At 42.2% G+C, this 18786-nt stretch overlaps 1 protein-coding gene across 2 annotated transcripts in view; it reads left to right on the top strand.

Moving 5' to 3' along the window:
• LOC307265813 (glutamate receptor ionotropic, kainate 2-like) overlaps positions 1–18786 on the top strand; it is a gene marked incomplete at both ends in the record, with an annotated part of 67190 nt that overhangs the window by 15924 nt on the left and 32480 nt on the right. Inside the window, 5 exons of one of the 2 annotated variants that reach the window (XM_080047623.1) lie at positions 4886–5053; positions 6757–7014; positions 10093–10274; positions 12425–12478; positions 14206–14379. In XM_080047623.1, coding sequence (XP_079903749.1) covers positions 4886–5053; positions 6757–7014; positions 10093–10274; positions 12425–12478; positions 14206–14379 — 836 coding nt within the window. Of the gene's footprint in view, positions 1–4885; positions 5054–6756; positions 7021–10092; positions 10275–12424; positions 12479–14205; positions 14380–18786 lie in introns of both variants that reach the window. The other variant, XM_080047622.1, reaches the window with a different exon arrangement.

Below are 18786 nucleotides of genomic sequence, written 5' to 3'. Positions count from 1 at the left end.
GAGAGAGAGAGAGAGAGAGAGAGAGAGAGAGAGAGAGAGAGAGAGAGAGAACTGGCCCTTGTGCCGCGTATAGGAAGGTCAGTCCACCGCAAGGGGAGCTTCAGATTAATGACCGGGGGCGGCAACTCTCCGCAGGCCTTCATGCATCATGTCCCATTCACCGCCAAACATGTCAGGGAGCGCTCCCGATGGGAATTTCCGGGGATATTTACGGAGCGTGTCCATCACTTTTTTGCCTCCCCAGAAAGAAAGAAAGAAAGAAAGAAAGAAAGAAAGAAAGAAAGAAAGAAAGAAAGAAAGAAAGAAAGAAAGAAAGAAAGAAAGAAAGAAAGAAAGAAAGAAAGAAAGAAAGAAAGAAAGAAAAACAGGCCAGGTTGAATGGGGGTGTGTGGTGGCTGGGTGGGTGGGTGGGGTGTCTTTAATGCCTGACTGAGTGGCTTATGGCTTCATGCGTGCATATACCTGGGACACTTGCCCTAGTGACAGGGTTACCCGAGTCGCTTGGTTGCCATGGCTCCCACTCTACAGGCCCCTACCATAACGCCATGGTGTAGCTACTGGCGGTCATTAGTCACAGAGACAGGCAGACCCCGTATGCAGCTACCGCAACCAAGCGCCCCCTCCTCAACCAATCAGCTGCTCACATTCCCAAAGCTGCCGATGCCCTCAGCCATAGCATGGATGCATGAGTCGCCATGGCAACATATCTGACTCCCAATCTCCCAGCTACAAGAGCATCCTTGAGTAGAGAGAGAGAGAGAGAGAGAGAGAGAGAGCAGAGAATTGTAATTTCATTCATAGTTTTGTGAGTAAGTGCTTCCTTTTAGTAGTAAAATGTATGCTCCCCCGCTGCTGAAATATGATGTGGGGTTTGATTTCTTTATTCAGAGCAGCGTGTTGAGTGCTGGAATATCGTTTTACCAAAAGTGTTAAACAAATTTGCCTGACATGAACGTTGCAGTCCGTCGCATTACTATTGCTTATCCTGTCGTAAGAGGTGAATGGTTTGAGATTTGCCGGAAAACATTTCTAATTGAGCCTGTCAGGAAACTAAAGCAATAACCAAGTTACTTTATAATGTTTGCTCCGAAACGCACTCAATTAAATGTGGGCAAACATTAACAAGGAGTCAAATTTACATACAGGAGACAACCACACACACACACACACACACACACACGCATGCACATACCCACACACACACACACACACACACACAGTTTTTTATTTCCACTGCTGCTCAATCTCTCTTTCTCTCTCAAACACACCCACACACACACACACACATGCACACACACACACACACACACACACACTGACACACACACCCGCTAAGACACTCAGATCAGTGATCCTTTTTCCTCGCCAGGGTGATTATCCAGCTCATAACTCACTCAGAGCTTTCACTCGCACCATAATTCACACCCAATCCCAATGATGGTGGCTCTATAATTCACACACACACTGATTACCTCAACTGTAACTCACACACCTGCAAAGCAGATGGACCACAACTCCAAGTAGTGAGGGGAGGATGGATGGAAAGAGAGATAAATGATATAAAACTAACTGTTATCAGACTTGAAGCGGGCTAAATACACTTTGCCACCCAATACCAATGTATTACGCATAGATCTACATTTAACATTGAGTGTGTGTGAACCTGTACTGAGGATACACTCTCGTATAAACTGTTACATTCGGAGCAGCAGTAAATCCAATGAAAGCTTTTTCATTGTCTGTGCGCTTTTATTTCCAAACCTAATCTCATCCTATAATTTAATGTTTCTGCTCTCCTGCGTTCTCAAAGGGTGGGCGGTCTCTTTTTCTTTCTTTTTTTAAACTGGTATGTTAAAGCCATACAGAAGTGTGGCAAAGAAAATCGGATGATCATAATTTAATACACTTATAATTATTTTCAGACTTGTTGAAAAATGGCCCGGTGGAGCTCAGTCCGTCCGCACTCCCCCCGCCCCCACCCACCCACCCCAGGGCAGCAAGAGTGTGTGATAATTATCTATTAGGTCTGAATGAAATGATTCCAATCATCTCTAATGGTGATTCTCAGGTATTCTTTCCCTTTGCAGATTAATGTGCCATCTTTCTTAATTTATTTTTTTTTAAATGAAAGGCCATGAATAGCAACATGTTCACATCACGTTTTCTGTATGAAAGGAGGAGCACCGCAAAGGGAAAGTGGAAATATAATTGCCATAGCTTTAGTGGTGACTTTATAAGTTTACGCTGAGCCATCAACTTACACTGCGACATCCTTCCCCTCCATTTTTCCACCTTATTCAATTCTGTATAGAAAAGCAAATGCCATAAAATAAAGTAAGGAGTCCCACACCATATGGCTGCACAACGGTGACAGTGATGAAGCTCACTTCCCTAAGTTTAATGACATCTTCTCTGCCCTCCTGCACTCCTTTTCGATCAGTCCCTGCCATGGCCTGTCGCTATTTATAGCCGCTGTGTCCATTATTGTACAGCTCTCTCTCTCTTTCGCCACTCTTTTAAAAAGGCCTCGCTCTCCCTGTCTCCTCCTCCCACAGTCTCACTTCTTCCTGGCTCCCTTTAATTGAATCGATAAACAGCTTTTAAAGTTTGTTTTTTTCACCCTTCTCGTTTTTTTTCAGGACTCCGTCAAGCCGACTCTCTGTCCTCCTCAGAGGACGGGAGTCGTGGATGGACTGCTGAACTCTGCTCTCGACAGAGTGTTTCTCCGAGCTGCTCTCTCGACCTCCTTTCATCTAACCCCCCCACTATCCAAACTCATCCATTCTCTTTCAAGTTGTGTCTCTGTAAAGCTTTCCCAGGGTTTAGTCCACCCTCAAAGGTAGGCTCGTAACGTGGGTCTGGCTTCTTATATGTTTATTTGAAAGTTGAAAGTGATTGCCCAATTCTACTCTGCAGTTGTTTCACCCATTAGATGTAGAAAATACTCTCTCCTTATTATGCTGCATGCTACAGCATATTGCGCCACCTGCTAAAGCACTGGTTCCTAAGACCCCACCTTTTGCCTTAGACATTAAGTTGCGACTCAAGTTTCGTAAAAAAATTTTAAATATCCAACTTAAAGGTGCTCTGAGGAACTTTCAGTTTTTGTTAATTCTTGCACCCCCTTTGGACAAAAGCGGTAGTGTTTTTACTACGCCAGCTGTAGTTCCGGGGTGAGCGTACCCATGACAAAGGCAAAAACAATATAAAAAGAGCATTTTCTATACTGATGGTCTCGTTTGCTGTTACACGTTATTTATGATCAACAGTGGAAAAAATTGACAGTTTCCACATGCGCACTGTATACTGGGAAACGTGTGTCCTTCAAAACAAAAGCACATTATAAGAACCATTTTTTTCCATCAGCTTTTTTTCACACATACAGTATATCCGCGACCCACTCAAAATGACCCTGCGACCCACTTTTAGTTCCCGACCCACGAGTTGAGAATCCCTGTACTAAAGGACTCCACTTCATTCCAATGATGGATGTGTTAAAATACTGTCATCACTCTCACTGACCCCATTTACTGTCTCAAATTAATTATGTCCTGGCTGACTAGCTCATAGATTGGATGGGGCACACAAAACATAAAAGATTAGAAGTGTTCCCAAAACACATTTAAAAACAGTGTGTAATCAACATGTGTAAAATAAACTAGTAGCTGTCCACTTATATTTCGGTCAAATTAACTGTCATGCATCATTGGTGAATGTCCAGTAAATGCAGGTAAACAATGTCTTGACATAATCTTGAAGCAAAATTTGCCGCAGGTTGGTTTTAAACATCGCCTTCCCTTCGTGTAGGATTCTGAAACCGCATTGATGGACCATCTGGAGCGTTAATGGTTTTATTTTGTTCAGCTCAAAATAATTGACGAGTCTAAAGGGAGCCGTTTTAAGTTGACAACAACACCTTACTTTGTGGCGGTAATTACATTGTCTGGCTGGTGCGGGCGCTGTGAAACGATGGCTATTGTGATGCTGTTTTTTTTTATGTTCTGGTTTTTATCCTGTCAATTAACGAGCATCGCGAGGTGTGATTCACATAAACATATCCGAGGTTGCAAGATCTCTCAGGCGGGCACAGCATGACATCCATTTAAATAGCAAAAAGTAGCTGAAACACACACTGCAGAAAGACTCATTTGAACTTCTGAGTCCATTTTTTTTTATTGCGCCATTCAAAAACGACCTTACTATTTGTTACAATTTTCTGAATTTGAGTTGCCCTCTCCTTTACCTTTATCTTACTGCTCTTGCATCTCTTCCAATAACACTCCCATTAAATATCTTTCAGATTTCTCTCATGGCTCTTATTCCAAACCCCTCTTCTACCCTTTTGGTCTTTTTGCCATCATTTCTCTGCTCCTTGCTCTCTTGTTTTTTTTTTTTTTTCTTTTTTTTTTCACATTTGAAAGATCCATGAAATCAATGGGACCAAATTGAAACAGGGAACCGTTCTGTCAAGGCTGAGCAAGGGGAGTTAAAGAAGGGGCACTCACCCCTGAACTCACCTCCCTACGTGACTAATTGCCTGTAATTACACAGACCACTGCCACAGAATGCAAATCAGATTGGATCCAGTTTGCCTAAACTCACACTGTAAATCAGCTCTGTGTCATCCCTGTGATTGAGCTGTGGGGGAAAAAAAGCAGTGTGCGCACCATAGCATCAATAATATCAGAGTACAAATACTGGAGTTATTGAAAAAACGATAGCACTGCTTAAGCTGTATTTTTGTATCGATCCTTTAATTGAATGGCACTCGCGTTAAGGAATCTATTGTAATTACAAGAGAAGGAAGTTGTTTTTTTCAGATGTCTTACCCTGAGCTGATTTTCTTTCTCTTTTTTTTTCTTTTCTTTTCTCGACCCCCTCGCAGGAGGAATATTTGAATCCATCGAGAGCGGCCCCTCCGGAGCAGAGGAGCTGGCCTTTAAGTTTGCCTTGAACACAATCAACAGGAACCGCACCTTGCTCCCCAACACCACGCTGACCTATGACATCCAGAGAATAAACATCTTCGACAGCTTCGAGGCCTCCAGGAAAGGTGAGTCAGGAGGGAGGTGTAGATAAGGGGGAAGAACCGCACTGTGAGTGAGTGATTGATTGTGTTCTAGTTCATCGCTTTTCTAGATTTTTTATTTTTTTATTGTCCGCATCCGTTTGGTTGCAACAGAATATAAGTCAGAAATGAAGAGGTGAATTGTCATGAGGCTCTCCCATGCGTTTAAGACATGTATTCTTAATAGCGGGAATTTACATTTTCATATGAAAGAGCGGATAGGCCTACACTTTCAGTACAAGGAAGAGAAATTCACCCAAAATGAATCTCAAAATTAAAACATGTTTCCGCACACCAATTTGAAAGTCCATTGACTTGTGTGCTGTAACAGTTCACAGATGGTGTGAGTTGAACATTAACTACAAGCACCCAGAAAGTCAATTTAAGACAATCACGGCCTCTGTCTAAAATCGCTTCCAATGGACAATATAGTGTGCTGTTTGTTTACACTGTCCGCCATTTTATGTGTAGGTGAAATGAATGCTTTGTGCTACCTCAAAAAATTCCCACATTTCCTGGAAAAAAAATGATCTCTGTGGCATGTACACTGCTTTCTGCCACACATCCCCTAATGTAAGATGTCACATTTGATAGATGCAAAGATTACCACAGCACTACAGCTGTGGGCCTTGCCGCCAAATGATGATGATTAATAATCGAGTCTGAAATCTCAATTTACTGCTTATTACTGAGGAAACTATTCAGTGTTTTGAAAGGAGTGGTGAATAAGTGAACGAGGCAGTGATTTCGTACGCAGCCAGAGTCAATTTAATTGACACCCATTAATCCCTAATACGGTGAGTACTGGGAAAAGGTTTGACGCTAAAATGTTGGTGGACCCAAGAGTTGTTCACCGGAGTTGAGTGAAAAGGCAAAAAAAAGCTTGACAGTTTCTTTGCAGAAGATAGCTTCATGTTAGAGGTACTTTGCGGAGTTTTCTTCTCCAAAACGTTTCTAATTACATTCATTGTTACTCTCAAGTACATTGAGTGCATCCTTCAGGTCTAAAAAAATGTTCTCATTGCATTTTCTTTGACAAAAAACTTAGACAAAGCCAATTGTTTCGATAACTTTGAAAACATCCATGGTTGCCTTGCTGGTTGTTCTTCCCTGCCTTTGCTGACGCACTGCTGCAATTGTATTACACCTTACAGCCAGCTGTACATGTATGTATATGCAGTTGGGTTGTGACCAATATTAACCACCTATTCTGTTCACTTAAATTTTTTATTCGAGGGAAACAATTAAAGGTGGAGTCAGTGATTCTGGAGAACGTTTGTTGTCAAAATCAGTGACCATCTCTTCAGGATCCGCTACGTACAGTATGTACTCTGTGTCTGCGCGATAGGGATACAATCCAGTGTTAATACACAGCCTAGGTTCTGTTAAGAATGTTGCTAGCCACTGTGGGCATACCCGTTTACAGAGCCTAGGCTGTGTATAATCACTTGATTTTTCATTTAGCGCACACACACACACAGTATGGACAGGTAGCGGGATCCTGAGAAGATATTAACCTATTTTGACAAAAAGTCGATTTGACCACAAGCATTCTCCAGAATCACTGACTGCACCTTTATACAAATAATGTGAACATTTCAAATAGCCCCAACATAAACCGTAGGCTGACCAACATGTTGCTTCATGTTTTCCCCGCTTGCTTATCACCTCATCACCTTTCCTTCCAGCATGCGATCAGCTTTCCCTCGGGGTGGCGGCCATCTTTGGCCCGTCTCACAGCTCGTCGGCCAACGCGGTGCAGTCCATCTGCAACGCTCTGGGCGTGCCCCACGTCCAGACCAAGTGGAAGCACCAGGTGTCCGACAACCGGGACTCGTACTACGTCAGCCTCTTCCCAGACTTCTCCTCCCTCAGCAGAGCCATCCTGGACCTGGTGCACTTCTTCAAGTGGAGGACCGTCACCGTGGTCTATGACGACAGCACAGGTACAGGTACAGTCGGTGTTTGTCTCTTCATCTCCCCTAGTGGCGCTTCTGTTTCGCATGAGAAAAAAACAAATGCAATCCTGGGTGGGCGCTCGTGCCATAGTGGTTAGAGCGTCGGTCTGACCGGGGTTAAAATCCGACCTGGGTTAGTTCTGTGCATGTCTTCCCCTCCTTGCCCCCATTTCGACTCTGTCTCTCCAAAATCTGTCTACTAAAGAAGAAAATGCCCCCAACAAAAAATTAGATATAAAAAAACAACAACAACGAATCGTGAAATACGAAAAAGCAGCCCTCCTTCTCAGAGTTCAGTGAGTGCTTTGTGACCTGTCAAGTTCATTCAGGAATCAATAGCTCACTGTTGGGCCTCAGTCCTGCAGGTGCAGTCCATGTCATTCTTCCAGAAGAGTGAGCAGCATGCATAGGAACAAAAAAAAAAGAGAACCGCAAACATTACCCAGAATGACCCAATGTCTCTTCGGATTAATGCAATGCAGAATTGTAGTATGTGGGGGCTGCAACAGCCATTAATAACACACACGCAGACACTCGATCACCGGGGGTGGCTATCAAATGTGTCTGTGAGCCGTTCGGTCTATCTTGTGACTTTGTCTGTGAGGCTCATCATCTGCATTCTAAAAGACGAGGAGTATTTTAGTGCAGGGATATTTTTTTTATGAGGTAAAGTGTAATCGCCCCTGGAGAAGAAAAACAATATTTAAATCCCCATTTGCAATTTATGAGCTATTTGGCATGATGCGGTTGACAGCTTAATGTAAGTAAATTAGATAGAGTTGAGGGGAGATTTAGATTTTAGACAGGTTGCATTATGAATTCACTCCCTCCCTACTCTGAGCAAATGAATATCATCTGGTGGTTGACAACCCAAATTGTTCCAGTAAATAGAAAAAAAATGTAACGCTTTTCGGTTCCTTTTAAACAACAATTTACCAGTTTGGTAACAGTTTCCAATAAGGGTACATTTATGCAGTGTTAGTCGATGCTTGATACTCATCAACTAACCATTATAACAAAGCATAAACAGTTAGTTAGTTATTAATAAGCATCATTATTATTATTAATTATGTATTAACTTACTACTAACTACTACTAACTAACAGTTAATTAATGTTCACTTATTGTAAAGTGTTACCACCAGTGTTGTTGCTACTTTGCTTCCTCCAGCATCTGTTGCATCCGATTGAATAAAAAAGCCAACCTCACTGCAGCACGCTCGTGCCCATACAATAACCTCGGATGTTCTCCCAGTGAGTCTTGTCGTGCATTCGCCACATTATTCTGACTCATCTGCTTGACCCCACTCCCCCTTCCTGCCTGGGAGCTCTGTAACACCCTCCTTCTCCAGCCCCAGTGTGATGCCAAGACGTGACCCCTCTCACCTCTGTGCGTGTGTGTGTGTGTGTGTGTGTGTGTGTGTGTGCGTGCGTGTGTGCGTGTGTGTTTGGTTTGTCAGGTATAGGACAGAGCACAGTTTGGGGCCTCCTCTGTGGAGAGCATTTCTAGTCCAACACACCTGACGCCCCCGAAAAAGTATAACAGCTGCACAGCCGCATTGCATTGCTTTCTCCCCCCCCTCCCTTCACTTTCACCTGGTCCCGGGCTGTAATCACACAGCTTCATGCTCCAGGGCCCCACGCTGCTGATTGGAGCCTATCTGACGGCTGGCGGTGAAAACTATCGAAGGGGATAAAATATTCACACACAGCCGTTAGAAGATCCAGGGGGAAAAGTCTAAAGGCATTAGCCAGAGCCCACAAACATCTACACTGACACTGTTTCCCAAACGTTGAGCTCCCTTGACAGGTTTTTTTTTCTTCTCCCCCCCCACTTCTCTCCCTTGCTTAACACCTCCCAAAGTGTCAGTATGAACAGAAAAAGCTGAAAGACGGAGACATGCTCTAGAAGTGAGCGGGATCTATTGGGATTTACCTGGAGGAAAAAGCTCTAAGGGGTCAGTGTTCCTCCATACGGTTGCGTTTTCCCAACAAGGCCCCTGCATGTTCCTATTTCACACCAATCTTTCTGTAGGCCTCGGGGGGGGTGGGGTGTGTGGGGGGGGGGAGGAGACCCAGCCCCACTTCGCGGTATAAGACCATTAAACTGCTCGCCCAGCACTTCATTTTAAAATAAAAAATAGGGCTGAGCTATCTTAAAGTGGTTCCACGAGAGTGAAAAAGAGAAGAAAAAAGAAAATCCCATCTCTCTCCAGTTCCCTCTTGAAACTATCCTCGCTGGCTCCATCCATTTTTATACCCATGACAAGTAATCATCTCTCCCATCAATCCAGCCTCTTTCATCCCTTTGCGCTGTGAAGTTCTTTACTGAGGGAGAAACTCATTGTAATCTCATCACAGTATCTCCCAGAGAGCTTTCTACCTGAGCGTGTGGTCTAGAGAAATGAAAGGTGAAGATTGTAGCTCGATACGTGGCGACGGCGGCGTTTGAGCTCCCTAGGGGCAAGTACAAGGTGGGCAAACAGAGCCTCTCTCATCACAGCACATCTGAAGTGTGCGTGTGCGTTTGCCTGTGTGTGTGTGTGCGTGTGTGCGTGCATGCGTGCGTGCGTGTGAGTGAGTGAGTCTGTGTGTGTTGAGGGACGAAGGAGAGGCAGGACCGACCGCGGTTTTCCATCAGGACAAAATTGAAGCTATTCCATGCTACAGTATGGTGTCATGGAAGACAAGAGCGGATCAGCATTTGGAAGGCTTCTGTGGGATTGGAAGTTGTCGTAGGCGGGTTGCAGATCGGTGGTTTTCTTTCCATTTTTTGCGCTTTTGGTATAAAAGAGTGCAATGTGCTGGCTTGGTGTTAAATTCTCTTGATAGGTCTGTAGCAGTGTTGCTTGCCAAGCATGAGTAGGAGGATCAATAGACCGTGGATTAAGAAGGCACGCATATGAGCCTTTTTCTTCTTCCGTGCAAAACCTGAATCCCGTTTTTTTTTTTTTTTTTTTGTGGCCTCCTCGGCTCACAGTGCTATTTTCGAAAAAATGGCAGCAGATGAAACACAGCGTCTTTAAACATTCCTTTTTCACCCTATATGTAGCCTATTTGTCTGCAGGTCTCATTCGACTGCAAGAGCTGATCAAGGCGCCGTCACGATACAACATTCGTTTGAAGATCCGACAGCTGCCCACGGAGACCAAGGACGCCAAGCCCCTTCTGAAGGAGATGAAGAAGGCAAAAGAGTTCCATGTCATCTTTGATTGTGGTCATGAGATGGCTGCCTGGATCCTCAAGCAGGTATGAGGCCAGTTTAATGAGCCATGGTAGTTTTTTATGGGACGTGTCACGAAATACATACTTAGGGGACTATTTATGGCTTGGAATCAAAGTGCATTAAAGTGAAGAGACAGTGATAAAGGCCGGAGCTACACACTAAGAAATCAAGGTACAGGAATTGTCCTAAAAGGGTACAAAATGCTTTGTCCCCCCCAGTGGTATCTTAGCAGGGTACAACACTGTACCTTAAACATTGGTACATATTTGTACCTTCTTGTCTGTACCTCTAAAAGAACATTCCTGAACCCCTAGTGACAATAATGTACACATTGGAAAGGTAGAGTGAAAATGTGAATTCTGCAAGTTTTCTGCATTTCATATTAAGTAAAGCAGTAATCTTTAGATCAGAATAGACTAACTTCTTTAATCTGTTGTCTGATTGGCCATGGTTACAGATATAATTGTCCAAACAAAGACAGTGAGGCGATTACTGCTTTCCTTCATATGAAATGCAGCAAACTTCACATTTTCACTGTACCTTTCCAATGGTATACATTATTGTCACTAGGGGTTCAGGAATGTTGTTAGAGGTACAGACAAGAAGGTACAAATATGTACCAATGTTAAAGGTACAGTGTTGTACCCTGCTAAGGTACCACTGCAGGGGGACCAAGCATTTGTACCCTTTTAGGTACATGGATTTTTTAGTGTGTAACGTTAGCCAGTTGATTCAGAGTTACCTTGGCTGCATTGTGATTCTACGGTATAGACACTCAGGAGCTGGCAAAGCTAACATGTGCTTTTCACATTGATACAAGGTAGCATGGTTAGCCTTGTGAAGCTAAGGCTTAAAAGCTAAAGACAACTGTAATGAATTAAAAAATAATACAAAATCAACAAAATTAAATGAATACGTCGATCTTGATTATTGTTTTCAACTATTTCACAAATAGTTTTTTCTTAAGTACATTTTACTTGATTTTACTTGTTTAGTAGTGAATACTTTGGGGGTTCCTTCCAATACCCATGGGAGTTCGCCATATAAACAGAGCACTTACATTGATAGAGCAGTTTGCTTCATTTGCACATTTTATTATCAATTTCTTAAATAAATAAAACATGATTCTATCATAGCGCTTCCTGCATTGAATTTAAAAATTATGTTAACCGCCAAAATGCACATTAATTCCCGTTATAGAAATATAGACTCAGTACTTAACACGTAGACTCACAGTTCATGCATTATGTATATGTAGTAAAACAATAAGCTCCTTCTCTCTTGAAGCAATGATGCAAATGATTCAGATACCTTCTTTCTGCTCCGCGCATCTTTAATTTCTCTCTAGAATATTAGATCTCTACGGCTGCCCGTCATAATGGTTGCTCTCCGTTGCACAATAAAGGTTTTTTAATTAGAAAGTCTAATTCTGCTCACAGGCATGTTAAATTCATTTAACAGAGGCACATTATTTATTCGAATGGTGGAGGATGGGGGGGGGGGGAGGAGTTCTTATTGAATTGAAGACTTCTCCAAAAGAATATTGCACCGCTTGATTTCTCCATACAACGGCAAGCAACAAGAAGGATTATTTATTGATGGTAAATACTGGAAAGGCGCGACAAAACATATTGGCTACCGTATGACAACAGCTCCATTCAGTGCCCGTTGCTGCAGTGCTTCCTTGTAGCTGTTATGGCCAAAGTGTTTTTCTTGACGGTAAATACTCCTAATGGGGCATGAATAGAAAAATAACAAGGACTATGGAGCGATTTATGTATACTTATTTTTTGCCCATCCACAGAGTGAGGGAGCTGTGAAATAAACTAAATCGCAGCAGCACGAACAACACGTGGTGTAAAAAAAATATCAATTCAAAATAGCGGCTTTAGATGTATCATTTGGGCTCTTGTAAAATGTTGGGCTATGGTGGCTTTTGTTCGGTTTTTCACACATTAATGTCTCCTTCAGGGCTTGGTAAGAACCAATTCAAAATGGACTAGACGTGCCCCTGGTCTCTTTTAATGTGAAATGTTTTTCGTTGTTTCAGGTCAGATCTAATATGCAGGTTAAAAGCTACATAAAGAACTAATTGAAATGAATAGAGTAATAAGCTCATATGCTATTAATCTTTGATTTTCAGTTACTACCCGCTGTTCTTTTCTCCCTCTAGGCCCTGGCCATGGGTATGATGACTGAGTACTACCATTATATTTTTACCACCCTGGTGAGTATGCTGGCACGTTCTTTTTATGTTGACAAAAAGCGATTCTACAATGCTGTTGATTTCATTTTCTGCATAGCAATTTCCACTTGATAAGGCGGGGTAGTTTGAGCTGTTTTCATTTTTCTGAGCGGATTGCAGTGCAAACACTGTTTCTGTTTGTTGTGAGGCAAAAAAAAAATACATCCATCTGTCTGATGGGAGTTTTTCTCTTCCCTGAGGGTAAAATTAAATGTGACTCAACCGGGTTGAAAAAACATTATTTCCATTATTTGTGCGAAGCATTTTGAACCCGAACTACAACCTTAATTTGTGCAGATAGAAATGGATGGCCTTGGAGAGCTGGCTCATTATCATTTCAGTTATTTTCCAAATTCCACACAAACTTTTTCACCACCACATGGCTGCCCACAACCATAGGAAGAAAAAAAACTGTTGGATTTCTTCTTTTTTTGGACACTGGCTGCGCTTGAAGTTCTCCAAAATATCTTTGATCTGGCCTCTACAAAGATGACTTGCTATGCTAGGGATGAACAGCAGCACATCTTCTCCGAGAGCTTGGATAACAGCCCTGAGCAAATAAGACAGTAATCCATTTGGTCCATTATAGCTCTCACAAACAAAAGGCATGCTCTGCTGTCTGAAGCACAATTGGAAAAAAAAGGGTGAGGGGAAGGGTTGGAAAAATACTGACCTGAAAAATACATTTTACCAGTGAACAGGACATGTAACTATCCACATAAGAAACCTGTCTAGATGAAAGGGGAGTGACAGACGGCAGGTGTATGTCATTGGGAGAGGAAAGAAAATAGTGATTACAGGGCCTGTTGCAGTAACACTGTGCTGCTTGGCGTGGTGGAAACGTGCCTACTTTAACATCGGCCAGTGTGTTTGGCAGACTGGAAGCCAGACTGTGCTGGCTGAAGCTACTGTGTACTGGTACCAAGCCATCCATGCTGCTTTCGGAATAGGACAGCAAACATTGACCACGGCATCAACCCCCCCATTCTGCGTCCATCACCTGCTGTTGCTCTGTCAGCTGTGTTGGTGCGTCCCAGAGACATCTGCCTGGTGCGATGCCAGACATGCAGTATGCAGGACAATTGGGTTGTCCTTTCACTTCCACATGATAGATGGCAGTCCACCAAAAGCCTGCCTGTAACCTTGAAAAGCCTTGCCTTAATCAAGGCTACTGCCTCAGCAGGAAATAACATCACAAAATACCTTCAACTACCCTCCTCTGCCCTCACTTCCTTTTCTAAAGCTATACCGCTTAAATTGTCTGCGCTTAAAGGTGCAGTCAGTGATTCTGGAGAATGCTTGTTGTCAAAATCACTTCTCATTACAAACAGAGAATATAACCTCACCATCCACTACTTGTGTGGGAGCTGAAAAAAGTATGTGTTAATACACAGCCTCGGCCCTAGGCCATGTAAACTGGAATGTTATCAGCTACGGTGGGCCCCCTTTGATTGCATTCCCTTTGTTTACATGCACGTTTACAGAGCCTAGGCTTTGTATTAACGCCAGAGTTTCTTTCAGCGCACACACAGTACGGAAAGGTAGCAGATCGTGAGGATATATGCCATGATTTAAAACCTATATACGTATACAGTATTTGACAACAGGCATTGTCCAGAATCGCTGTCTCCTCCTAAGGATGAAAATAAAGGCATACAAGCCAAGATGAGAAAATGAATCATTCCAGACTTTGGTCTTTCTGCATCCAGGACCTTTTCGCCCTGGACATGGAGCCGTACCGCTACAGTGGAGTCAACATGACGGGGTTCCGCATCCTCAACACAGAAAACTCTCAGGTGTCTTCAATCATCGAGAAGTGGTCGATGGAGCGGCTACAAGCCCCGCCCAAGCCGGACTCAGGCCTGCTGGATGGATTCATGACGGTAGGCTTATACCACTTTTTATGCTGCTTGTGTGTTGTGCACATGTCATTCTGTGCTGCTATTCAACAACATGGTGTTGACCATTTACCTGTGTACTCCATTGTTTGTTTATCTCAAAAGGACCAAATCAATTGCAGTGTAACAGCATCTTTCAGGGTGTGTGTGCCTATGAGGTCTTTGTGAATCTGTAGAGTGTAGATTGATCGGGGGAGAAAAAAAATCTATTTTTTGAAATACACTATAGTTTTTAGAGGGATAAATTAAAGTTGTCACTCAAACGTGCCATGGGGCAGGGCTCCTGGGGTGGGCACGGGAGCAGCAGATTGTGTGGAGCCTATGGGTTGATGCTCCTGGGTCTAAATGCTCAGTAATGAGCCGGTGTGAACGGTAATAGCCGTTTATCTGCCCTCCTGCCTCTCCAAGCTCTCCTCTGGGAGCGTGGCCAAAATATGACAATCTGTCAGTGTTCATGCAGAGAGAGAGGGAACAAATTGGACGGAAATTATGGCCTTGGTTTTTTTTTTTAGGATGACGTCCAAAAAAAGCATGGGATGAGGTGATTTGAAAGTGAAAGAGGGAACGGAGCGCGTCATGGACATTCAAGGTGCCTCTTGGGGTCTGCTGTTGTCGTAAACAGTCGATTTTACTCCACCTCCCTCTCGACACCTTTCTTGCAGACAAACACCTTTTTTTCTCCCTTCTTCCTCGCAGCCATCAGCCTTTCTTTCTTCTTGCCAGATTTAAGATCTGGTCCCAAAAAAAGTGTTAATGAAAAGAAGTGTCCTTTACATTAAAGACTCAAGGACAAGCTTTTGGATTAGATGTATGGTGTCTATATATTCGTCAAAGCGCTATTTCACGCTAACTTGCGATAAAAATTAAAAAACACTATCAGTTATAGAAATCAATGTGTTTTTGTTTTTTTTCCTAAAGAAAGCCATGTGAAAAAAATCTCTTTGTTTATTGTAATGTCTTGCCAGTATCAAACAGAACACACTGCTGTAAATATAGAATATCATATTTTATCCCCCTTAAGCAACAGCATTTGCATCCTTGCAGTCAGGTGCACAAAAGCAAGCAAAGCATGTATTTATGCAATAAGATGAATGCAACCCACGGGGACGTTAAATCACTTGTTTCTTCTTATTTTTCCTCCGCTGGAAATTAATTGATATTAGTGGAGAAAGTTGTATTGATTAATTACATTGCATGAATCATTTTGTCAGATCCTATGCCCCATATTGACATATCTCACTGGACTAGAACCAGCTTTAATAATAAATAATCTGTCCGAGGGCTCCTGCAAGCTTGATAAAGCACTTCATTAGAGTGCTCCATATAAATATATATATATATATATACTGTATATACAGTATATATATATATATATATGAATTCCTGCTCTTGCTCTAATGTATTTTATTCTTCAGAGGGCTCCACCCTAAGAGGAATTAATTATTTTTTTATTTTGAATGAAGAAATAACAGAACGATATAAAAACATTGTTATCTTAATGGAATATAATGAAAGCGCAATGGAGAAATAGTTCTGCGGGTGATTTAAAAATAATATACGAGGTGAAATAACATTAGTTTTTTTTCCTCTGCAATTCAAACGTGGTAAATTAATTAGTGTTTTTTTGGCTGACATTTATGCCACGGTGCACTGGGGGCCGAGGTGCCACCTTGAAGGGCATCGTTAGATTAAAGTGAGGTAGGGTTGCCGCAGCCAGTGACCTTCAACCCCACACCAATCCTCCTGCTTTTTCTTATTTGTATTTCCTCCCTCTCCTACCGTCTTCCTATTCTCCACAACACAGAAGCCTTGCTGAGCTCTGAGCTTGTTTGTGCTCTGTGACCAGGCAACAGTTGTGTGGCGATGGTTGCCATGGACAACACCGCCCGTGTCACCTTGTGATTTCATGAAGGATTGATTGACTGAGATGGAAGGAGGAGGAGGAGGAGGAGGAGGGGGGAGAGATGGTGATAACAGAAATGTGTTTGTGTGTGTGTGTGTGTGTGTGTGTGTGTGTGTGTGTGTGTGTGTGTGTGTGTGTGTGTGTGTGTGTGTGTGTGTGTGTGTGTGTGTGTGTGTGTGTGTGTGTGTGTGTGTGTGTGTGTGTGTGTGTGTGTGTGTGTGTGTGTGTGTGTGGATGGATGGAGGGGGTTTGATTAGGAAGAGGAGACCGGGCAGGAAAGATGGGGGTTTGGATTGTTGCAAACGTTAAGAGGTGCATGCAACGTTTTATCACACCACTAGGCTCACATTACAGTTTTTCTCAGTTGCTTTGGTGCTTTTCTCAGATCAGAAGGAAAATTCTCATAACTATTAGTTCAACCTCCGCAACATTTAGTCATTTGAGCACATCATAGTAGCAATTTCTCCTTCCTCTGAACTAATTGCAAATGCTTTTGGACATGTATCAGTTGCTTTCATACAATTCTCTGCTGTTTTATAACATTGTCATTTGCTAATGTCATGTCAGTCAAAATGAACTATACTTATGGATGCTGAATAGTCGTTCCCAATAAAACTAATAGTCTTCATTTCATTGCTTGAGTCATTACATACAAAATTGTTGAACTAGTTATCAAATTCTGTCAAGCACATTTTATACCTTTCTTTATAATTTTTTCCTGGAAATGTCTCCTAAATTGAACAATTGCTCTCAGGTGGACTTCAGCTTTCACTCACGAGGAGGTGTGTGAAGTATTAGTTGTACTTTCCTCGCTGCATTGCAAGGGATAATATCCGTTGTGACGTAGATGAAAATACGTGGCCAGACAGACAGGAACGTCTGGATGTGCCAGAATGATTTACCTATATATGTTCAGTTACAATATGTCCTGTTATATTGTTCACATTTGTGCACAGCTCTACCAAAAGGGTGTTTTTTTATGTTTGTTCTAAATAAGTGACTGAAGTGTATTTTTCTTTTGCACAATGCTGTAGAATTGCAAAGAGCATATACAGTAAAAATGTGAAACATACGTGTATCTTGTACTCACTTACTCCCCTAACTACAACAATGTGTAACTTTACTGTAGTTTTCAAATGGCTGTACAAGTAGTGTATAGTGCTGTCTTGAGCATTTTCAGGTAGTGTCACCGAGTTCTGACCTTTTTTTTGCATTGGAAAACACTGAGAGAATTAACTGTCATAATGAAAACATGACAAAGCCATTTGACTATCTTGTTCATAAACGATGGTGTCAAGACTTCTCATTTTGATGACACTGGCAGTTTCATTGACATGAATACTTGCTTTTGAGGAATAGACTATCCATTTTGAGCAAGTGACATACTTTTGCAGGTTATCCACTAGGTTTTGCAGTTTGCACCAATTGTTTTGAGAAATGCACTAACTGCTGTGCAAATGTTAATAGTGATGTGAGAAAAGCACCAAAGCCACTGAGAAAAACTGTAATAAGGGTTGCCGGTATTATAATCACAGTGACATTCTGTGTGCCTTGGGGGAGGCCGTGTGTTGTCTCGTGGAAGGTTTGCATAATGAGAAGTTCCAAGGCTCCAAGCCACGAATGCATTGGCCCCTGCGTACCCTTAACTCTGTTTGTCGCTGGTATCTCTGGTGTGGAGGGGTGCATAGTTAGAGTGAGGATGCTAATTTATCCACTTCATTTGTATGTGGACGCGGAAATGTGGTCGACCTCATCCGCTTGTGTTGACACTTTGACTATATCCCCAGAGTCATTTGGAGATGTTAAGCTCACATCTTCATCATGGGAATTAAATAAGAGACTCACATCATGTTTAATTATGGATGGATGGATGGATGGATGATGGATGGATGGATGGATGGATGGATGGATGGATGGATGGATGGATGGATGGATGGATGGATGGATGGTAGATAGATAGATGGATGGTAGATAGATAGATAGATAGATAGATAGATAGATAGATAGATAGATAGATAGATAGATAGATAGATAGATAGATAGATAGATAGATAGATAGATAGATAGATAGATAGATAGATAGATAGATAGATAGATAGATAGATAGATAGATAGATAGATAGATAGATAGATAGATAGATAGATAGATAGATAGATAGATAGATAGATAGATAGATAGATAGATAGATAGATAGATAGATAGATAGATAGATATTTCATAACTAACATGATAATTATTTTTTACCCCAGCTGTATAATTATTTCCTGCAGCTAATGAGACATTTGGTTTTAATGCTTTGTTGTAATTTGAAATTCTCCTAAATTCAATGAGCTAAGTATATACTGTGATTTAATACAGTTTCCCAGTAGCGTGCCTCACAGAGGCTTTAGGGCCAGATATTTTTCTACATCTGCATGCGTTCCATGTATGTCTGCATTTAAGTGAGCTATAATTACCACAACAGAGGGCTGGATGTTCTCTAGTGTCA

The sequence above is a fragment of the Ammodytes marinus genome (assembly GCF_949987685.1).
Source record: "Ammodytes marinus genome assembly, chromosome: 19".
Taxonomy (NCBI): Eukaryota; Metazoa; Chordata; class Actinopteri; order Uranoscopiformes; family Ammodytidae; genus Ammodytes; species Ammodytes marinus.
Note: the sequence above shows the minus strand (reverse complement) of the source record. Positions and strands in the feature narration are given on the sequence as shown.